Source organism: Neofelis nebulosa, chromosome 12 (genome assembly GCF_028018385.1).
Source record: "Neofelis nebulosa isolate mNeoNeb1 chromosome 12, mNeoNeb1.pri, whole genome shotgun sequence".
Lineage (NCBI taxonomy): Eukaryota > Metazoa > Chordata > Mammalia > Carnivora > Felidae > Neofelis > Neofelis nebulosa.
Window position 1 is genome coordinate 37,608,822 of NC_080793.1, and position 24,206 is coordinate 37,633,027.

At 38.1% G+C, this 24,206-nt stretch overlaps 1 protein-coding gene across 2 annotated transcripts in view; it reads right to left on the reverse strand.

Annotated features, from left to right (window-relative positions):
• Positions 1-24,206, reverse strand: part of LOC131491722 (phospholipid-transporting ATPase FetA-like) — a 100,299-nt gene that overhangs the window by 48,845 nt on the left and 27,248 nt on the right. For both annotated transcript variants that reach the window (XM_058695005.1, XM_058695004.1), the window contains exons 3-7: positions 23,782-23,844; positions 8,930-8,988; positions 4,623-4,736; positions 3,739-3,837; positions 1,616-1,677 (exon numbers count right to left, since the gene is read on the reverse strand). In XM_058695005.1, the coding sequence (XP_058550988.1) occupies positions 1,616-1,677; positions 3,739-3,837; positions 4,623-4,736; positions 8,930-8,988; positions 23,782-23,844 (397 nt within the window). The remainder of the gene's footprint in view (positions 1-1,615; positions 1,678-3,738; positions 3,838-4,622; positions 4,737-8,929; positions 8,989-23,781; positions 23,845-24,206) is intronic.

Below are 24,206 nucleotides of genomic sequence, written 5' to 3' on the forward strand. Positions count from 1 at the left end.
GAAAATTCTACCAACAATGTGCTTGTAGCCAAAGTTATTGAGAAATGAAAATGACAGAAATCACAACTTGCAAAACCAACTTTTTCAGTAGCAGCTCTACTGAAAACCATGTGTTCTAGAAAAGACAAGCCACTTTCTGAAATACAGACTGTTTCAATAACCAGCTTCACTGAGTGAAAAAGTCTAACAAGGCCCTGCTTGTGACCTCCCATCCTAAAACCACTCTATGGAAAATTCTTTTCCAATAGTCTTTCGAAACCCAAGTGCTCAAACTACTTGGGGAGTTCATTTGATGAAATCCATTTGGTCAGTAACTCCCTAGCCTAGCAAATTTCTAATACACTCAGTTTTGTCTTTTCTTTTTATTTCTATTTACTTTCTTCCTTTCTTTAAAATTTTCTTTTTTCTTTTTATTGTTATTTTAATGTTTACTTATTTATTTTGAGAGAGAAAAAGAGAGCATGCAACATGCTCAGCCTGAAGCAGGACTCAATCTCAGGACCGAGAGATCACGACCTGAGCCAGTATCAAGAGTCAGATGCTTAACAGACTGAGCCACCCAGGTGCCCCTTAAATTTTCTTTTTAATCATAATTGTATTTTTTGGTGGCATCTTATGAGAGGCTTCAACAGACCAAAACACTTGAGGGAATAATCCACCATGAGTAAGAATTAGCAGCCTCAATAAATAACAGAATTAAATGCCCAAGAACTTCACATAATAGAATTATATGATTAAAACCATAGCTCCTGGGTATTCTGTAGGGCCACTGTGAAAAAGACTGGACTTCAATTTTGAATTCCTTCAAGTTTGTACTAATTTGCAGTCATGCTACTGTGCACACTCGTCATTTTTTCTTTTATACAACCTTTATTGGTTGAATTCTTCCCCATCCCTTAAGACCTAGCATAGACGTTACCTCCTCCAGAAAGTCTTCCTTGATTTCTTTAACTAGCTATGATCATTCATTTTTTATTAATTCCTATAACTTCTTGTGTCTCTTATGACAGTCTTCATATTTTGCTTCATATAGGAATTATGTCTGCCTCACTGCTTTCCTGCCAAAGGTAAATTGCTCAAATTTTGTAGGATATCATCAAATATAAACATTTACCTATTGACAACACTTTAGATAGCTATGACCAAACACCATAGTGATGGGGTCAAAACCAATACTTTCTTTAGATTGTTAACACAAGATGACCTGATCAAAGACTATTTAGTAGAATGGCCAATAAGCCATGTCAGAATCTACTGATGTTCTAAAGACAGATTTCTATCTCCATGCTGACCACTGCACTAATAATAATCATTTATATGTCATAAATTGTTAGTGGCCTTAATATATATTATTTCATTTTCATTTTTGCCACAATCCTCTAAGGTAGAGAATATTATCTTCACTTTATACATAGGAAATACGAGGCCGAGAGAGGTCTGAGGTCACATGGCAAATTCAGGGTATACTAGCTCTAGAAACAAATTCTTATGTTCAACCCTAGGTTCTTTTCACTGTCCTGAATTACCTTTCCAAAGCACTCAGCACATCTAGCTTTAGCAAGGACAACCTTAAGCCAGAGCTTGTCCTACCTAAACTGATTTCTCTACAACTTACCTGCCATTCATCAGCACCATTACAGAACGGTTGTTGACGTGATTGTCATTTTGGTGCCTTTTCTAAAATTACACATGAAAATGTTCAGGAAATGGGAAAAGAGTAAATTGCATGTAGAAGGTTAATGGTTTAATATTTTGAAATATTACCCAATGTACTTCTTATTTATAATTTTTCTTTACCTCCCAAAGCCTTTCTACCATTAAAACCAGGGTAAGGGGCGCCTGGGTGGCGCAGTCGGTTAAGCGTCCGACTTCAGCCAGGTCACGATCTCGCGGTCCGTGAGTTCGAGCCCCGCGTCAGGCTCTGGGCTGATGGCTCGGAGCCTGGAGCCTGTTTCCGATTCTGTGTCTCCCTCTCTCTCTGCCCCTCCCCCGTTCATGCTCTGTCTCTCTCTGTCCCAAAAATAAATAAAAAATGTTGAAAAAAAAAATTAAAAAAAAAAAAACCAGGGTAAGAGGCTGATTGTCTCAGAGAAGATGGGAAAAAGTCAGAAAAAGAACCAAGGGAGAAGAAAGAGACAAAATCTTCATTTTAAATATCAAAAGCCAAAGTCTGGGGGAATGAGAACAAACAATTTAGTCAAAAGTCACAGAGGAGAGAATGAAAAATGATGGACAGGACTAAAGTCTCACACACCTTGGTAGGAGCAGGGAAAGTTAAGAATTCTCAAACTTTCCCCCACCATAGTCAACATATAGAAGCTTCTACAGTAGATGCAATAAGGAAAGAGCAACAAAGATCTTCTATTCAAAGACCAAATAGAAGAGGGACCAATACAGAGCATGTACTGATGCTCACATGAATCTTCTACTTCCAATTGAGATTACTCCCTGGGAAAACGGCAGGACTATAAAAAGGGCAGAGAGAATCTTGAATTTGTCAGAATGCTTATCTTAAAGAAACTGAGTTCTAACCCAGAAGTAACTGGGTTATCCTGAATTGGCAAATCTAGCTTTCAGCTCTCAATTAAAAAGGTTCGGGATGGCGGGGTGGTAGTTGTGAGTTATACTGAGTTCAGTTATAGAGAAATAAAGTTATATTTTTTGCACATCTGAATTGTGACTAAAATTTCAACCACTACATGGCTAATTCTGGGTTTAAAAGAGTTGCAGAGTTAAAAGTCTAAAGAAACATCCTGCTTGCAAAGTTTGGTCTAAAAATCTATTCTGGTGGGGCACCTGGGTGGCTCAGTCAGTTGAGCGTCTGACTTTGGCTCAGGTCATGATCTCGTGTTTCCTGAGTTCAAGCCCCACATCGGGCTCTGTGCTGACAGCTCAGAGCCTGGAGCCTGCTTGGGATTCTGTGTCTCCCCCTCTCTCTGCCCCTCCCCTGCTTGTGCTCTCTGTCTCTCAAAAAATGAATAAATGTTAAAAAAATTTTAAAAATCCATTCTGGCAAAATCAGAAGGACTCTCTGAGGGAAGATGGAGGCAGGTCAACAGGTCTGACTTTCTAAATCCCACTAGCAGACCTGGTACTGGGGCGGTATGCTGACCATTTGATGTTGTAAGGAGCAAAGAGGATGCCAAGCAGCACTTGTTGGAAGCCAGTTTTTCCCTCCAAGGCCAGGAAAGGAGTTGGCTTCTGTTTATGTTGTGAAGTGCTCTAAAACCAGAGAGTTCCTAGCTGAGCATCCCTGACAGAAGTGAAAACTGGAAAAGGAAATAGGGAGAGCTAGAGAGGAGGAGGGGAATGTGGAAAGGGGAGAAGAAAAATAAGAACAGGGCAATGAGGGAGGAGTGGACAGGGAGGAAGGGAAGAGGAATATAAAACTTGGAGAAGGAGGAATGGAGGAAGAAAGATGAGAGAAAACTCAGAGAAAGCAAAGTGAAGGAAGAGGGGGATTATTAAAAAGGAAATGGAAGGAAGCCCGGAAAAGGGGCTAAATGGTGGCACTGGAAGACAGAGAAAGGCCTTGCACTGCCCCTTTCTGGCCATGCATAGACTATCAATCTTGAGGCTAAGGGAATTACATTTTCTTCTGGGATGGTTAAGGAAGCAAGGAAACATCTCTTTTAATTCAGTGCTTCTTCCTAGCACTAGGTAGTTCTGGGAAGTCCCTTTTGACCCCCCAGCCAGACTAGGTCAGTGAAACACTAGAGGCCCAGGAAGCCACTTCACCATGTCATCGATGGCATCCTTCACTGCTGTTATGGACAACACCACCATCAGGGGGATCACAGTTGTGTACCATGCCAAGGAGGAGATCTGGGGAATCAACTGTGAAGGGAAGGAGGGAGAAACTTAGGTTAGAAAGCTTAAAGGACAATGTATTTCACCTCAGCACCACCCCCACCACTTTCACCTCCACAGGTTCATAATGATTTCAACTATCATAGTTGTTTTCCACTGTTGTGGAAATATAAGTAATATAATATAGGAGTAAATATAAATAAACAACTCCCAAGAAAGGATGAAAGAAGAGGATATGGTAAGTTGCCACCCATCTGTACTGAACTTCACTACTTTTGTCTTGATGGCAAAGGGCTATTTCTCCTCTGATAATGAAGGTTCTGGCAAGGAGCTGTAGGGGCTGGGAGATAAAAGTGGACATCGGAAAACCATATCCCATCCCTCAGCACAAGGGGAAATGAGAAAATCTGTCCCTCTCTCCTAATTTGGGCCGACCCTGCCCTGCTTCCTTGCCCTGTGCTTATACTCTTATGTTCTAAATCATTCTCTTTTCTCAGAATTCCTCTGTTAGCTTTCTGTCAGGGAGGCTGGGACAACAAATGATGAATGGGGTTGTAACTATGGTTGGGGTAAAGAGTCTGTGGCCTGCTGGGTCAAGCTGAAGTGTGGCCATGCAGCCATGATGAGGGAGCTCCCCTTCCTTGGGATTCAGTGAACTTGTCCTACTCTATAGGACCAGCCTGACATTCCAGCCCATTCATTTGCTGAGAAAGAGACATTTCTCAGTTTAGGGAGGGGAAGAACTGATTACACAACCAGGCCCCAGAGATACTGATAAAATGCTCTGTGGAAAAGGCCCCCAAAGTCAATACCTGGAGGAACAGCAAAACGAGGAAATATGCATTTGCAAGTCTCTGGAATTGTTCAAATAGGTTTAGAGGCAAGAAGTTAAAGACATTATATCTTGAGGTCTTGATGGTATTGTTCTGCAAGTAAAAGAAAACAAGTGCAATTAGAGGAACAAAAGACTCCACCTCCTAATCTTAACAAAAAAGACCAAAACCACTCCTTGAAACAGGAAAAAGCCATAGTTCCTCCACCATGGGGTGAGTGGGAAGGGGGGAAGAAGTGTTTGTCCCCTACTTTTCTTTGAGACCTAGAGAATGCAAAGAAGGCAAGGCTGATCAATATGGGATTATTCTGAGGCACAGAATTCTTTCTTTATTGATGCTATTAATAATAATGATAATAAAATCAACAATAAAACTTACATTTACTGAATATTTACTACATGCAAGGCACTATTCTAAGCATTTTATGTGTAGCAGTTTATTTAATCCTCATAACAACCCTCTGAGGAGAGTACTACATGATCACATTTTTGAGGATGAGGAAATTGAGGCACTGAGGTGAAGTTATTTGCCCAAGACCACATAGTTAGTTGCCGAGTTGGGACTATGCTGTCCCCTGAATCCCATAGCCATCCAAATGCCTTCCTTTCATAGAATCAGAGATCCTTTAGTGTCATCTTATGGGTGACTCTCTGGTCCTCCTTAGCCCTAAAAAGCAAGTCTGCCATTTGTATAGAGCTCTCTAATGAAGTTTTTTCTAAGCCTGGCAAACTCAGTTTGGTGTGCTTTTACATATTGCTTTCAATGCTGAAGGATGTCAGATGCCAAAAGCAAATTACTCTTTCAACCTTAGCCCACTGGAGGTTCCTACAGTGGTCCCTATGGGAAGACACTTGCTTTTTACTTGTCTTGAGAGAGTCTGAATAGTTGTGGTTTATATGATTTTGCTGTGTGAAAATGAGAACTTGCTTCCTTCTCAATCCTGATCTCAGGATGTTGGCAGGACCATCTTACTTTCTACCTTTGTGTCTTCAATCATGTGACTTAAGATGTTAGAACTTGAATATAATAGCTCAAGAAAAGCAAAAGAATGAGACCAAACAATTTCCTAAGGATAGGGCTTCTCCCTACCTCCTCCATCTATAAGGCCAAAACAAAAGGAAAACCCACATGCAGTCCTGAAGTAAAGATATTGCTCAAGTATGAAGAATCTTGCTGGAATCTGCCTTGGGAAAGCACCAGAGGCCTTCTCTTGGAGAATTAAAACCATTTAGTCCTAAGGTCAAAACTTGACCAGCAAGCCTAGATCCATTATTCAGTCAAGACTCACCCATATATTTCCCTAGGGAAGAGAAGTTTGTCATGGAGCTTAGGAGTTTAGAGATCTTAGTTAGAAACTAAGATTTCTTTGGTGTTTTCTCCATAATTTTCTAGTTAATAATCAGTCAAACACTATAGATTTCTCAAGGCTTGCTCTGTTTATAGCCCTATTCTGGGCTCTACTAGTGGAGGCTGAAAAAAATTAAAGATCTATCCCAGAGAAGCTCATAGGTCTGTCTTGAATGAAGTTCTAATTAAATGATCGCTATCAGCCCTTCTAACCCTGAGAATATGCTACTCTAACATGGAAAAAGTTTTCTTTGATCATGAAATACTCAGACTTTCTCAGTGTCTAAGTCCAGATGGTTCTGGTACTTGGAACCGAAGATCTTTTGATCTTTTGCCTTGCTGTAGCAGCTGCCCTTCACTACCGATTTTCCATTTGATTTTATAGCTGATTAATGTATTTAGGTTTCTACTCACTTTGTAGCACTTGTTTAGCAAACAAAGACAAAAGCCTTGCTGATTCTGTCTCAAGACAGAAATATCAGTATTTCTTTACTAACTTGGTAACTAGAGTATTTTGCTCTACTTTTAAATGCCAGGCCAGAAGTGGTATCTAAAGAATGTAGAACATCTGCTTACCTATGAGTTTCTTCAGTGTTTTGTTTTGTTTTGTTTTTTGTCAGATGTGATAAAATTTAAGCATAACAGAGGTGGTAGATTTTGGTTTGGGCTATTTGGGCAGTGAAACCTGCCTGTTGGCTAAATGGGGGAATAGATAACATAAGGCCAAAGCCATAATGGGGATCAGTAGTTGAGGGCTGAGGAGAGGAAAAGGAGTAGGAATGGAAGAGAGTAGAAAAATAGGAGAAAAATGAGCAATGGGCCGTGGAAATGAAATGGTTGTTAAATATATAAGAATAGGTCAGATCTGCTTATTAATTCAGCATATATGTATCAAATGCCATTATGTGCCAAATATTGCGATACAAACTGTGGATGCAGAGATGAATGAGACTTATATCCTTTCTTCAAGGGGCTATAGTTTCTTGGACAAAGAGAGTTAACATTATTCACAAGTATATCTAACTCCCATAACCACCATGTAAGGTGAACAGTATCAGGCCCTTTTCATAGAGGGAACTCAAGATCAGAGAAGGTAAAAAAAACATGCCTAAAAATGCAAGGTTAGTAAGGAGTACAGCTGTGCTCAAAAGCAGGTCTGTCTGATGCCAAAACCTAGCTTCACTTCTCTATAGTGCCTCTTATACATGCCTAGAAGGTAGAAAGGGGGGAAATCTGCTTCCATGGCCATACTCTGAACACTGTTATTATCCAGAACTAACTCAGAAATCATAAACTAAAAACATTGCTTATATAACTGTAAATATCTAGAAACAATCCAAATGTCAATTTGTAAGAAACTGGTAACCTAAACTATGCTAAATCTGCATAGGAAATACTACGCAGGTGAAAAAAGAAAAAAGGAAAAAGCTATTATGAAAGCATCTTGACAACTTAGGGTTCAGAATAGTGTAAGAAAGGGGCACCTGGGTGGCTCAGTTGGTTAAGTGACCAACTTCGGCTCAGGTCATGATCTCGTGGTTTGTGAGTTTGAGCCCTGCATCGGTCTCTGTGCTGACAGCTCAAAGCCTGGAGCCTGCTTCAGATTCTGTGACTCTCTCTCTCTCCCTGCCCCTTTCCTGCTCATGCTCTTTCTCTCTCAAAAATAAATAAACGTTAAAAAAAATAGTGTAAGAAAGTGGATTTGCTTTATTTACACAAAGCACTGAATTCCTAAGAAAGTAATAAAAGTGATTCCCTATAGGGGGCAGATGTGGGCAAGGATAGGTGCTGGTGTATGAATTTTAAATACATAACTTTTATGAGCTATTCATAAATAAACAAGTGAAAAATGAACAGTCCAATAAAAAATGGGCAAAGATCATTAACGGGTAGTTTCCATAAAAAGAAATAAAAAAGGTTAATTAACATGAAAAGATTATTGAACTCACTCGAAATTAAGGAAAGATAGACAACAAAATGTTTTTTCATTCAAGAGCCTGGCAAAGATGAAAAAGATTGATAATACCTAGTTGGGCAGGAATATGGAAAAACAAGCAGTCTCTACTGTAGGTAGAAATATAAATGGATATAATCTTTTCAGGGAGAAGTCTGACATTGTGCATCACAATTTTTACTGTGTTTTCTTTTGGTCCAGCCAACTCACTTCTAGGAAATTCTCGTAAGATATATTCATATAAATGTGCCAAAATATATGTATAATGGTGTTCATTCAGATAAATGGTTTGCCATTTATCGTAGCAAAACACTGGAGACTATTTTTTGTTTTTTTGGAGGGGGCACCTAGCTATGAATGGAAACATTTTATTTTAAGGTTTATTTATTTTTGAGAGAGAGACAGAGAGAGAGAGGGAGACACAATCTGAAGCTGGCTTCCAGCTCTAAGCTGTCAGCACAGAGCCTGATGGAGGGCTCGAACTCATGAACCATGAGATCATGACCTGAGCTGAAGACAGATACCTAACTGACTGAGCCACCCAGGCGCCCCTGAATGGAAACATTTTTAATGTTCATCAGTAGGAGACTGGTTAAGTAAATTAAGGTACATTGATAAGAGTGGAAAACCATGCCACTATTAAATGTATTGGGTAGATCTATATGTATTGTCATAGATAGATGGGTAAGTGGAAAATAAAGTTGAACTATGGTTTCATTTGTGTAAGAAGCAACTATAGGATCTCTTTGCTAGAAGTGACATATGAAACCCCAAATCTGAGATCTATTCTCTCCTGAGCCTGGGTCATTAGAACTAATTTTGGTTGTTCTAAGACCTCACTGTACCAGCCCTTGTTGTATAGGAGTTTGAAAGTAGAATCTATGCTGTAGGATCTACATCTACAATGAATTCATGCCCCACTCACAAAGTGGAATATTAGAGAATACCAGCCCCCTTCTGAAGTAACTGGAGGCCCGATACTCACAGGATATCCAAACCTAGTATTGAATTCTCTGTTGTTGGCTTGCAGATATCTCTCTTGTTCTGAAAGAGAAGAGAGAAATGATAAGGATAGCCCTCTAAAGATCAGCCTGGGATGCTGACCACCAGTGAAGACTTCACTAAATCTTCACACTTTCTCACTGAGGATTATGTCTACAAATGGGATTTTCCTGGGGTGTCTGTGTGGCTCAGTCAGTTGAGAGTCTGACTTTGGCTCAGGGCATGGTCTCAAGTTCATAAGTTTGAGCCCTGCATCAGGTTCACTGTTGTCAGTGCAGAGCCTGCTTCAGATCCTCTGTCCCTCTCTGCTCCCCGCCCCATCAAAAATAAATACACATTAAAAAAATTCAATGGGATTTTCTTTCTATTTGAAGAATCAAGAAATACAATAAAAATAAAAATCCTTAAGTGTTAAAGTTTTCTGGAGGCAAAATGACAACAAACTTTTGAGGACTTTTCCACCATGAATGCCTCTAGTAATTCTAGATTTTGTCTCCACAGACAATAGGATGGCCTGTACCAACATCACTGCTAAAGACAGAAACTCAGCCCTCTCTTATCAGTCAGTTCCAGCACCTTATTTTAAGGTATCTGAAGTTCTTCCCAAGGCAGTTTTACCTAACCTTGCTAATGAAATTTAAATCAATAAATTATTAATGAGCATCTATTGCACACAGGCCAGTGTATCTGAAGCTGTGAGGGGATAAAAAGATGAGTAAGACACGGTCCCTGACTTTCAAGGGACCTGAAGTTTAGTGGGAGTGAGACTGATAACTACAACACATGCCAAAATCATCATATCAACATACAGAAGTGTTACGCACTATTTCAAATTGTGAGCCCATTATTGTGTTATGAAAACTCTTCAGATAGATTTTATTAATAGACTTTTTTGTCCTGAGTGAAACATTCCTATAGTCTCTTCAATTCTGCATTAGTTCAATAAGCATTTACTAAGTTCTTGCCAGGTGTCAGGCTTCATGCTAGGTCCTAAGGTTACATTATTCCTGATCATACTGGGATTCCCATTCCTAAAGGGGGAAGACAAACATTAAAAAAAAAATCAATCTAATGTAAAAGCAGTGATATAGGTAAGAATAGGGTGTTGCGGTGCACAGAAGAGAAGAAAGTCAAGAAAGTAGGATATGGAAGTGTTTCTAGAGGAGAAAATATCTTAATTATTTAAATGAATATGGTATGAGTGTTTCCCAATTTTCTTGAGCTTGAATGGTATATATACCAAACAACCCAGAATTTGGCCTGAAGAGGTGACACTGCTGCTAAGCTTTCTACACTTAGTGCTCCTAGAAATTCCCAGACTGTTTCCACAAAATTTGTCTCCTCAGAGAGTGCGTTCTAGCAACCCATCTGCTTCCGAATTATACTGAGTATCTATTTTCTTCCAGCCCTCTAATGTCTTTGACTCATGGCTTCCAAAATTACAAAGAAATTTCCTTCTTTGGTTCTCAAAGATTCTTCCTCTAGGCTAGAGACTCCTACCTGACCTTGAATTCACTCACCTCATCCTTTAATAGAAGTCTCTGGCTCCAGGTCCTAGAAACTTAACACTGCAACTATTAAATTTTTTTTTTTTTTTGGAGATATAACTCACATAAAATTCACCACCTTAAATTGTACAATACAGTGGTTTTTAGTATATTGATGAGGCTATGCAATCATCACTAATTCCAGAACATTTTCATCACCCCCAAAAGCCCCCCCAAACCCATACTTCTAAGTCCTTCATTTCCCCAGTCACTGGCAAACACTAATCTACTATCTGTCTCTAGGGATTTTCCTATTCTGGATATTTCATATAAATAGAATAATATGTGGTCTACTGTGACTGGTTTCTTTCATTCAGCATAATATTTTCAAAGTTCTTTCACATTACAGCATGTATTACTATCTCATTCTTTTTCATGACTGAATAATATTCTATTCTATGGACATGCTGCATTTATTTATCCATCATAAATATCTGGCTTTTTTTCCATCTTTTGGCTATTATGAATAAAGCTGTTATGAACATTTATTTGTGTACAAGTTTTTTTGTGGACGTTTTCATGTCTTTTGGATATATACATGGGAGTACAATTTCTGAGTCATATGGTAACTCTATGTTTAACTTTTTGAGGAACTGCAAAATGGTTTTTCACAGTAGCTGCACTATTTTACATTCTCACTCACAACATAGGAAAGTTATAATTTCTCCACATCCTCACCAATGCTTGTTATTTTTTAACTATCTGAATGGACATGAAGTAATATCTCACTGTGGTTTATTTTATTTTATTTTATTTTAGACAGAGAGAGAGAGAGCATGAGCAGGGGAGGGGCAGAGAGAGAGGGATAGGGAGAATCTTAAGCAGGCTCCACACTCAGCCACCCTGGGATCATGACCTGAGCTGAAATCAAGAGTCGAACGCTCAACCAACTGAGCCACACAGGCACTCCTTATTGTGCTTTTGATTTTCATTTCCCTAGACTAATGATGAAGTTGAGTATGTTTTCATGTGCTTACTGAACATTTATATATTTTCTTTGGAGAAATGTCTGTTCAGATTCTTTGCCCATTTTTAAATTGGGTTGTCTTTAATAACTCTTAACTGAGTTATAAAAGTTCTTTACATATTCTGCATAGAAGTCACTTATTACATATACAATTTGCAAATATTTTCTCCTACTCTGGTTTTAAATGCCACTTTTAGGGGAGTACCTGGGTGGCTCAGTCAGTTAAGTGACTGACTTCAGCTCAGGTCATGATCTCCTGGGTGTGTGAGCCCCATGCCAGATAGGCTCTGTGCTGACAGCTCAGAGCCTGGAGCCCACTTTGGATTCTATGTCTCCCTTTCTCTCTGCTCCTCTCCTGCTCACACACTCTCTCTCTCCTTCAAAAATAAGCATTCCATAAATAAATAAATAAATAAATAAATAAATAAATAAATAAATAAGCAAGCCATTTTTACAATGTACTACATTCTAACATATTGAATGTGATTCCAGGTTTTCTATCATGTTCTACTGTTCTACCCATCTTTTAAATTATATAACTTTTAATACAGGATAGTAAGTCTTCTATTTTTACTTTTTAAATGTTTGTTTATTTTTGAGAGAGAGAGAGCCGGAGAGGGGCAGAGAGAGAGGGAGACAGAGGATCTGAAGTGGGCTCTGCACTGACAGCAGAGAGTCTAATGCGGGGTTCAAACTCATGAACCATGAGATCATGACCTGGGCTGAAGCCAGACGCTTAACTGACTGAGCCACCCAGGTTCTCCACAGGTCTTCATTTTTAAAGTCTTCTTGGCTATTCTTGTCTATTTTCTCTTCTGGATAAACTTCAGAATAATTTTGTCCAGGTCCCTCAAAACTGGAGTTTTGATTTAGAGACAAAGACAGAAAATTGTATTCACCAGAATTCTGGGGATGAATGAAAGTGGGCTATCAGATGTGGCAGAGCTACCCCCATGTGAAAAACAGTCAGGTCTGAGAAACGACACTGCTATTTCTCAAGAGGTTAAGATCATAGACTTTTTTTAAGTTTTTATTTTAATTCCAGTTAGTTAACATACAGTGTTATATTAGTTTCAGGTATACAATATGCTGATTCGGCACTTCCATACATCACCCGCTACTCTTCACAAGTGCACTCCTGAATCCCATCATCTATTTAACCCATCCCTCTAATCACTTCCCCTCTGGTAACCATCAGTTTGTTCTCTGTAGTTAAGAGTCTGTTGCCCGGGGTCTCTCTCTTTTTCCCTTGGCTCCTTTGTTTCTTAAATTCCACATATAAGTGAAGTCATATGGTACTTGCCTATCTCTGACTGCCTTATTTCACTTAGCATCTCTAGCTCCATCCATGTTGTTGCAAATGACAAGATTTCTTTTTTTTTTTATAGCTGATTAATATTCCTGTGTGTGTGTGTGTGTGTGTGTGTGTGTGTGTGTGTGTGTGTGTATTGCATCTTTCTTATCCATTCACCAACTGATGGACACTTGGGCTGCTTCCATATTTTTGGATATTGTAGATAATGCTATAAATACAGGGGTACATGTATCCCTTTGGATTAGTATTTTTGTATTCTTTGGGTACTCAGTAGTGGAATTGCTGGATTGTAGGGTAGCTCTATTTTTAACTTTGAGGAAAAGTTTTCCATACTGTTTTCCAGAGTGACTGCAATGGATTGCATTCCTACCAACAGTGCACAAGGATTCCTTTTCTCCATATCCTCACCAATACCTGTTGTTTAGAACAGACTTTTGAAAAATAGCTGAGGAGACAGCCAATGATAAGACAAGGACCCTTATGGTTCTTCATGTAATTTCCTCTGTTCCTCCTTTAGTCATCAGCAGAAATTACCAAACAACATGAAGTCATAACATGAATAAAATTTAAAAACATTTTTTTAATGTTTATTTTTCTGAGAGAGAGAGAGACAGAGAGTGAGACAGAGAGTGTGAGTTGGGGAAGGGGCAGAGAAAGAGGGAGACATAGAATCCAAAGCAGGCTCCAGGCTCTGAGCTGTCAGCACAGAGCCCGACATGGGGCTTGAACCCACAAACCATGAGATCATGCCTGAACCGAAGTCGACACCCAACCAACTGAGCCACCAGGCGCCCCACATGCATAAAATTTCTTATAGAAAATACCTAAGGGGCCAAAATCTGCACATTGGGCAGTGCAAAAATACAGATTTATGAGGAAGTTCAGAGATTTATACAAATTATGGGAAAGGTGAAACTGGGATGTTTAGCTGCTTTTGCCATAGGATATGAGAGATTATACAGATTAACTGGGATGAATTGACATTTTTGCACTATTAGTCCCCCACTCAGTGACACACTATATATCCCTGTGAGGAAGAGAGTTGTTGGTGTACCCCTGGGAAGCCACTCTTCTATGCATTGTGATCATACCTGTATAGTTACCTTGCTAGCAATGCATATGAGTCTTCCCTGGGCTAGGTTTACCATCTTTCTATGCACCTTGTAGTATGTTCTACTCAACTAGTGCAATTCTTTCTCATTATTTCATTCCAATGATTACAAGGATTATGTGAATAAAGATGGGGGAAGTTGAAACGGAACTGATAGGACCTTTTGCTGTGCCTTGTTTTGGCTAGTTAGTGGCTTATTTACAACTTTGTGATATAAGACTTTCAGCTAACCATTGTAGCTTAGGTTATCCAAAAAAGTAGAACATGTATGGCTTAGATAATTTAGCTGCATATAGGATTTAGAGCTGCTGGTTGGCCTATACTATTTGTGCAGGGACATTTTCAGTGGCCCAGATAACTACCCGATTAGGGCAGAGTACCAGGACAGCATTGGTGTTTCTACTAGTGCTGAGGTTATCCAATCCCTGAGTAGGCTAATCTTCCACTGTGTTCATAATCAGCTCAGGCAATGATAAGTAAAATCAGTCTCTCCCATGCCATGTGCCCTTCTAATCACATCCAAAAGACCCAGCACAGTCTCTCTGTTTATTAAAATATATTTTATAAGTCTTGGGGCACCTGGGTGGCTCAGTCAGTTAAGCGTCTGACTTCGGCTCCGGTCATGATCTTGTGGTTTGTGGGTCTGAGCCCCACATCAGGCTCTGTGCTGACAGTATGTAGCCTGGTTGAGATTCTTTCTTTCTCTTTCCCTCTCCCTCTTCCTCTCTCTCTCCCTCAAAATAAATAAATAAGTGTCAAAAAAAAAAGAAATGTTTAAAAAATATTTTATAACTCTTGATAAAGTTCTATTCTAATATTTTCTTATTGAATTTTGTATTTCTTATTAAATTTAATCCTAGATATTACTAATTATTTTTAACTTACTAAAGGTCTAACAGGTTTTTCCAGCAACTCATCTGGCTGCAGTAAGCTATTTTCTCTAAGCCCACCAAACCCTAAGAGATACATGGAGTCCAGGCTCTGCACAGAAATTTAATACATACCTCCCTCTTTGAGTTTGAGAGTAAAGTAAAGCAGGGGCACCTAGGTGGCTCAGTCGGTTAAGGACCCAACTCTTGATTTCAGCTCAGGTCATGATCTCACGCTTTATGAGTTTGAACCCCACTTTAGGCTGCATGCTAATAGCATGGACCCTGCTTGAGATTTCCTCTCTCCCTCTCTCTCTACCTCTCCCGCACTCACTCACACGTGTGCACATGCATGCATGCATGCTCTCTCTCAAAATAAATAAACTTAAAAAGTGAAAAAAGAGTCGAGTAAAAGAGGTAGATCCCAAAGTTCAGAGCCTGAGCTGGTGGAGACAGACTGAAACTCCATATTGGGGGCAGGATTAACCTTTACATAGTTCTGGCTTGTTAATACCGGATCTTCCATGAAATAAGAGAAAGAAGAAAAGAAAGGAGGATTTCCATCAGGAAAGGAAGAGGAATTGAGGGCTAGAAAGTCAGATTTCATAAGACACCACTAAAAAAGGAAAAGCAGGAATGATGAGAAAAATGGTTTAAAACATCAGTTGGCACAACCATCTAGGAGAAGAAATTCAAAGTCTGAGAGAGATAGAAGACAAGCTGAAGGAAAGAAAGTCATCTTTGAGATAATAAAGGCAGGAAGACAGTTATCAGACTGATTAATAAAAGATTAATTCAAGATTCTCTAGGGCTTGTGAATACCATTGAGAAAAGACAGGGATGACTAAGTGTTTTCCCCGTTACTTGTTAAGTCAAAGTTCATTTCTGTTTGGCTGAAACAAGAGTGACGAAATGTGAATTATGGATGAGAGGTTAGAACTACAGAAGACTGGAAATTAGCTTAGACAAGGAAAGTCTAAGAGACAGTCTCATTAAAGAGGTTCTGGCTATGGAATTCAAGGAGACAAACACCTAGCTGGACCTCTGGTAACTGGAAAATGTGTCTATCTTTGGTAACTAAAGGGTTAGTTTACAGTCTGTGGATTGAAGGCCTAGTTTCAAAAGGACATGTGCTGAGATGAGAGCTGGACTGTAGGTGGTAAAATAATTGAACTGAAAGGGCCAGAATACTGGTGAAGCCAGGCCACTTGGTATTATAAAATGTGCAGTGGACCTAGAGTTTAAAACTATGGCAGCCTCCAACAGGGGTTAATGACATGAGCAACTGAGGCTGCCAGGGTTCAAATCTCAATCCTCCACTTACCAGCTATGTAGCCTTGAGGAAGTTACTTAACCTTTCTGAGACTCATTTTTTTAGTCTGTAAAATAGAAATGATAATAATACCTACTCATAAGGTTACTGTGAGGATTAATAAATTAAGGAATACAAAGCATTGTTTTAGAACAATTCTTGATATATAAAAACGCTTAGAAAAATTTGGCTATTCTAGACTGGGCTTTGTGACTAAATTGTTAAGTGACTTAGGGCAAGTCACTTTCTACTTCTGGGTTTTAGTTTCCTCATATGTAAAATGGGGTAATAAAATCTTACCTAAAATGCTAATGTGAGGGTTAAATGAGAGGGAAACTATAAAGTGCCTATATAATTTCTGACACATCAAAAGTGCTCATTAAATGATATTTTTTTGTCCTTTATCTTATGCTATGTCAAGGAGATTCCATAACCATCACTGATACAGTTGTCTGTGCCTAATGGATTTTGAACTTTCAGCTATCTCCTGTGGATGTACAAAGCTAATCTAGCCAGTAGAGAAAGCCACAGTTCAGTGAGGGGAACTCTACTCAGTCCTTTGGTGGGATGGTAGTAGAAGAGAAGTGTCAAAATAGAAGCAGCCTCCGTCTTAATGTTTTGATTCAAATGCCAGGGTGATAAACTTAGCTCTTATGCAATCTTGATGTAATCCAATCTCAGGTTTTAGGTGGTTAAAGCTACAGAAGATTACAGATTAGCTCAGACAAGGAAGTGGCAGAAACTAAAAAGGAAAATGAGCTCTATAAGAGACAACTAGAGAAAGAGGCACACTGAAAAGAAAGTAACCAAGAGGAAAAAGGAGGAAGAGAGAAAAAGAGAGGAAGGCCAGTTGGCCAGGTGGCAATCAGGTTTAGGATGATCTCAGCAAATATCTCCTTGCTCACAGTGAGAACTCAATCACACATCACATCACACAATCCCACATCACAAATGGAATTTTCCAGCTAAGAGGAACAGTGAGATGATCTTTAGGAGTACAAGTCTCATAGATTAGTTATGTGCTCTCTCCTTACACTGCCAGACTCCTAAATCATTTAAGCCCAAGTGCTAGTGGGAGAAACTCAGCAATGACCCCTTATTGTCATTCTAAATCAATAGGCCTAGGTGATTTCACCCAAGTAACCTAATGTACGTAGCTGAAATTTTCCCATCTCTAAAAAAGAAGTAAGGATAGCTGCCAGGTGAAGGATAATTGGCCAATTTCTGTAATTTCTGGTCAGATTAGTTGGAGTCAGTTTACTTTAGGAAAACTCGTATTTCTTAGATTTCAAATGATCACAATTTATCCTACTGTAGTCAAATAGCATAATTTGAAACATTATATAGCTACCAGTAAATTTAGCTAACCATATGACTTCCAGTCTTGGCTACACACAAAAATTTTTATACTTCCTCTCTCCAGACTGCATCTCTTAGATATCTGGAGTTTAGCCAACAGATGATATTCCCATCTGAGGAATGGTACATAGATTAGCTAAATGACGTAGCAGAGAGTCACCATAAGCAAGGCTGGGTCTGTAGTCCTGCAGAATAAGCAGTAGCTCATTTGTTTTCTCATCACTACTTCATTATGTTTCAGGTTCATATTTATTTATAATACCATCTTCTCCCACTAAGCAAAGAGCTACTTAAAGGTACAGATCATATATTTCCTTTAATTTTGTCTTTAAATCTCTGTATTCCACTACTTAGTTCAGCATTAGGCCTTGGATTAATGAAGATTCATTGAATGAAAAAGGACACAAGTGAATTGATATTTGAAAACATGTTTTATTAAATTGTGGTCAGTTCTGTCTAAACCCCTCCAATGGAGGATAATCACCTCCTCCTTGTGGGTGTACCTACATAATCACAGAACAGCTGGGCTGGAAGAGAAACCTCAGCTAATTCTTTGTTGATCTTTCTAGGCTAAGGTCAGCAAACAGAAGGATATTCAGCATGGCTGAAGAGGGTGGGTAGAGTGCAGTGTCAAAAAGAACCTGGAGACTCATACATCCCATAACAGGAAGCCTGCATCTCCTGAATAAGTGGCACAACATCAGGAATATAGTCAATTATATTGTACGAGTGATGTATCAATGTATCCACATATTGGGACAGACGCAAGCTACACTTGTGGTAAAGAGAGCATGATGTACAAACCTGTCGAATCACTATGTTGTACACCTGATGCTAATGTAACATTGTGTGTCAACTATACTCAAATGAGAAAAAAGAAAGAAAAGGAAAGAAAAGAAAAGAAAGAAATGAAGTTTAAAAAAAAAAAAAGAGGTAAAACTGTTGAGGACCTGAAAAGGCAGGGGAAAAGGGAGAACAGTTTCAGACTGGAGGAAGCTGAAGAGCCAACAGGAGCATGTGTTCCTGGAAGGTGCAGTATGTCAAAAAGGAAGAAAAGACTATTAGGGAAGTTGGTGAAATTTAAATGGAGGTTGAATGATGATGTTATATTAATGCTGATTTCCTAACTTGGAGGATTATATGGTAGTTAAAGCAGCAAAGTATCCTCAATGTGGAGAAATATACACTGAAGTATTTAGGGATGGTGGGGTATCGTGGATGCAACTTATTCTCAAAAGGCTCACAAAACAACTGATTATTATATATAAATATATGTAGTATGTACACACATACACGGATGGAGCAAATGTGATAAGATAATAGCAATTAGGAATCTGGGTGAGGTGAATATGGATGTTCTTTGTAATATACTTGGAATTCTTTTGAAAGTTTGATAATAAAATCACATTTTCTTCAATTAAAAAAAAAAAAAAACAACCTGGAGAGGAAGCTCACTAAAGTCCTGAATGTCATGAAAAGTCCAGTTCTTGAGCTACTATAACTCTTCTGGTACCTCTGCCTCTTCCTGTCTCCTCCATAGCTTCACTAATTCTTGGGTCTGAGTTGAGCAGAAATAAGGCTAGAATTGCTCAAAGGACAATCAAATAGTGATAAAAGAAAATGAAATAGTAATAAAACAAATAGAAAATCAAAATAGTAATAAAAGCAAAAACAAAACAAAACACCCCACCAAGTCCTAATTTATTAACACAGAACATTGGTCAGCTGCTACAATTCAGGATATGATCAAAACTAAAGGCCCTACCCACTATTCCTCTTGTAGACCTTTGGTTTCTTCCCTTTCCTTTCAAGGAAGATATTACTCTAGGCAGATGGAAGTTGGGAATGGTACTTTGACCCTCTGACATCATTTGCAAAGTTGAGCATGATTTTTTATCAATAAATCAATTTATCAATAAATCAATTTATTAAAGGTAAAATCAATCATGTTTGATTGAACTGCTAGATATCATTTTCATGGCTTCCTAATCATAAAATCTTCCTGGGATAGGAGATGAGAGATTGGGAAACTTACAATAAAGGCCATTAGTTAGAAACAAAAGGCCATTCACACAAAGCTGGATCTAATTGTAAATCCTGGTAATGCTAAAGAAGCAAGTTCACTCTAAGAGATTCAAAGTTAATCTTCTTTGTCTAGGGTTGCCAGATTTAGCAAATAAAAATACAAAAACAAAATATGTTCCAAATACTATATGGGACATACTTATTCTAAAATTTGTTTCAGTTTTTACTAAAATTCAAGTTTAGTTGGGCATCATGTACTTTATCTGGCTGCTCCTGTTACTGAGGTCAGGGAAAGTTCCTAAAAATTAGTTCAATTGTTGCTTTAAATTTTCTAAAGAAACATAATTCCACAAACTAACTCTAAAAACTTTAGATGTCTGTTTTATTCTAAATAATTTTATTGAGCTATACACACAATTCACCTATCCAAAATAAAATGTACAATTCAATAGTTTGTACTATGTTCAGAGTGATGCATCATAGATGTCTACTTTTTGTATTTGTTTAAATGTGGTATTGTATATGATTCTACTACTAAAGCTCTAAATGCCACAGTATCTGCTCTAAATGCCACAGTATCTATCCCCCTCCTCCTGTTTTTCCCATTTTTTTTCTGTCCTTTTCTTTTAACTTCTCTGACTTCCCTTTGTGATTACACTTTTTTCTTTAATGATTTTTCAAATAATCCAAAGTAACACATAAATGTGTTTTAACCATAAAAAGTCTAAAATCAGAAATATAAAGAGAAAAAATAAGTTTCCTTTCCCTTTTTCTCCCTTTCCCCAAAGAAACCACCATTAACAGATTGGTGTATATCCTTGGCAGAGTATTTATGTATAAACATATACATATATACTTTCCAGGACAGAGGAAACTCTGTAAGCACTGTTCTAGGCAGACAATTTAGTAGAACCACACAATATATATCCCAAACAGTAAAGCATCAATTCAAGATAGGATATAAATAAGACTTAAAATGAATTGGAGAGACCCAAGAGAAAGCTTGGGTCACACAAAAGCTTATACATGAATGGTTATAGCAGTATTGTTCATGATAGCCCCCAAATGAAAACAACCCAAACGTCTATCATCAACTGATGAATGAATTGTGGTATATACATACATTGGAATGGTATTCAGTCTTACAAAGGAAGGTAGTACTGATATATGCTACAACATGAACCTTGAAAATATTAAGCAAAAGAAGCCATTCACAAAAGGCCAGGCATTATATAATTCTATTTATGTCATGTCCAGTATAGGCAAATCAATAGAGATAGAAAGTAAATTAGTGGTTGGTAGGGGCTGGGGAAGTCAGGAATTGGGAATGAATGCTAATGTGTATGGGGTATCTTTTTGACATGAAAATGTTCTCAAATTAATTTATGGTAATGGTGGCACAATTCTATGAATATATTAAAAAATCACTAAACTGGGGGGGCCTGGGTGGTTCAGTTGGTTGAGCATCTGAATTCTGCTCAGGTCATGATATCACAGTTTATGAGTTAGAGCCCCACTCTAACTCATGGGGGCTCTTTGCAATGATCCAGTGTGGAGCCTGGATCCTGCTTTGGATTCTCTGCCTCCCTCTCTCTGCCCCTCCCCCGCTCATGCTCTCTCTCAAAAATAAATAAAAAAACATTTTAAAAAGTCACTAAATTTTATGCTTTAAAAGGGTAATTTGATGGCATATAAGTTATATCTCAATAAAGCTATTATTTTTAAAAACTGCAGAAAACACTGTAAGAATTCAAGAAGGAAAGATGATGTGGAGGATGGGGGCAGGGGAGGCTGGTGGCTGGAACTGGTGAAAGAAGCTTCATGGAGAAAAACTTGCACTAAGCCTAAAAGATGAATATAGGTTCAATATAAAGGTAGGAGACAGGTATCTAGGCAGGAAGAAGAACCTAATGAAAAGTTTGGTACTGAAACCAGACAGGTTGTATGATAGTACAGAGGTAGGAAGAGTCTGAAGAAAGCAGGAGAAAAGACTGCAAAATCAGGTCTTTAATGTTAGGCTGATGACCTTCCCTGAAAAGCAATCCCAGAAAGATTTTGAGCAGGGAAAACAAAAAACAAAAACAAAAAAACCAATAGAGCTGGAATTTCAGAAAATTAATATGATGAATTTACAGAAGAACAGATTGCATTCATAAAATGACTTAAAATATTGCTATAATAGTCAACACTTCAAAATGATGAGAGCCTGAACTAAGAAAGCAGTAGAAAAAATAGAAAGGAGAGGGCAGATAAGCAAGATGCTAGAACCAGTCAATATTCACTCTAGGTACTATAAGTTTTCTAATCAGAATAGGCTGATAGCCTAGAAAAGGGCAGAGGCCAAATTACTGGGCTTGCCACTGTTATTAACTCAAGCTAAAAGGACATCCTAGATGGACCAGTACTAGTTGCTCACTGCTCAAAACAGCACAAGCAGTAACTCTACTATAGTAGATAGGCCTAGCTTACTTGAAGGGATTTAGGCCAGGGAAACTGATTTCAATTATTTGTCACTAGTAAAACTTTGGACGTTTGAAATAACCCATGTTTATAAATATTCAAGTTCTAAATTATCTTCTTGAACAACAAAACCATCAAAGTTCCTGTATTTTTTTTACATAAACATTTACCTAGTGTTTACCATATGCCAGATAGTGTCCTAAGTTCTTTACAAATACTACTTCACTTAATCCTCACAACATACTTACGAGGTAGCACTACTACATATAGCCTGATTTCGTAGATGAGAAGCTGTAGCATAGAGAAATTAAGAGATTTTTGACAGTAAATTTCATATATTAAAAAATAAATTAATTAATTAAAAAAAATAAAAAATAAAAAAAAAATAAAAAAATTAAAAAGAATGAAAAGAAAAAAAAAAAAAAAAAAAAAGAGATTTTCTCAAGATAACAGAGTAAGTGGTAGAACTAGGATTCAAACCTAGACAGTATGGCTCCGGAATCCATGCTTGAACCACTATGTCTCCCAAACGATCTTTACTTCATAGCACTTATTGTAGCTGTAATTTTATATTTCTCTGTGCTATTATTTAACATGCTATGACTTAATTCAAGGCTGTCCTTCATTAAAACATAATCTTCACGAAAGCAGGGATTCTGTCTGGTTTTGTTGCCATTGTATTGCCAGCATGTAGCCCGGTGGCTGGCATTCATTTGATGACCAATGAGTATTTGTTGAATAAGTAAATCAGTCTTTATTGATGATTGCCACATTCCTCATTTGCTTTGAACTTACTACTCCCTAAAGTATTCTGCTCCCTATATTTTCTGTTCATAAGAAGATGTAGGAGAAACTGGTCCATTAGTTTGTTTTCCTCAGCCTTCTTTCCTTTAGCAGTTCTGAGAGTAGTAAAGGGCTCCCTGGTTTTTCCCTCAGTTGAGAGTTCCCTAACTTCCTCTTCCTGGAACTAAAGCCTATGCCCTTGGGACGGAACTCTTCTTTCTGGAACTAGGGCTCATGCCCTTGAAATAAGTTCTCTCCAGGAATCGGACAACTGCACAATGACAGAAAGTAAAAAAGGTTTAGTGTGGCCTGAAGTCAGTGACCTAATTTCATTCTCTGCACTTTTTTCGTTCCTCAAAAGGAAGCCTAAATATAGAAATACATTCTGGCTTGCTTTTTCAACATTTTATGTCAGAAAAAAAAATTTTTTCATGTCAGGCAGTTCTAAATATAGAACTACATTCTGGCTTCCTTTTTGAAAATTTTATGTCAGAAATTTTTTTTTCCTCATGTCAGGCTTGGGTGTGATTACCTCAGCTCCCTTTAGTACTTGGACTCACCAAAGGAGAACATGGAAGTGGTATGGAAATCCTCCCTCACACCATAGCCAGACCTATTTGCTCTGTCCACAGAGAGGCTGCAAAGGATGACCTTATCTGTTTCAGCAACCTTTTTTCACACTGACCACTTCTTTTTAGCATGAGGCAGTTGTGAAGGATGGGGAGAGAACAAGGAACACAAGCTTTTCTGGTGAACCTCCAAATAAAAGTACAAAATAAAAGTAGAAATAAAAGAACAAAAGATAAGATTAGAACTACTCAAATTAGAATTCTCAGATAACAAAACAGTGGAGCTTATACTTGTAAGTACAAAGTATTTACTTTTGCAAGGTATATTTCCTTTCTCGTTCAGTTGTTTGGTAGATTGGAGGTTTCATTGATTGGTGGTTTGATTGATATGGTGGCCAGTCTGTTTATCTGTCATATGTACATGGGTGCACACGCATACCAACTTACTTTTTAGAAGCAATAAAAATGACATACATACTTACTTATTTACTGAGTAAATATTTACTGAGTTTACCTACCTCCATCTTGCCTTTCAAATAGAGACATTGCACGGTAGTACCAACTATAATTCCATGGAACTTCTGTAAAGGAAATAAAAAGATTCAGAATAAAATTTCTCATGCCAATACCATTTCACTGAAACATGTGCTTAAGACACTTGGTACTTGTTCTCAGAAATCCAAAATAATCTACCTCTAAGACACATATGCTAAATTTTAGAATTCATTTCATATGTTCTCATCATAAAGTTATATTTTCAAAGCTTGGCAAACAGATTCTACTTTCTGTCAACCAAGTCTGAGCTGATGACTACACTTTGTCAGAAAAATTATCTGAGACAGATCATTGGAGATAAGCAAAAGAATTACCAGGTGATCTCTTAGTGAAGTTCTGGGTTTATGCCTTTGGTTAGTTTTTTTGTTTTTTTTTTTTAATTTTTTAA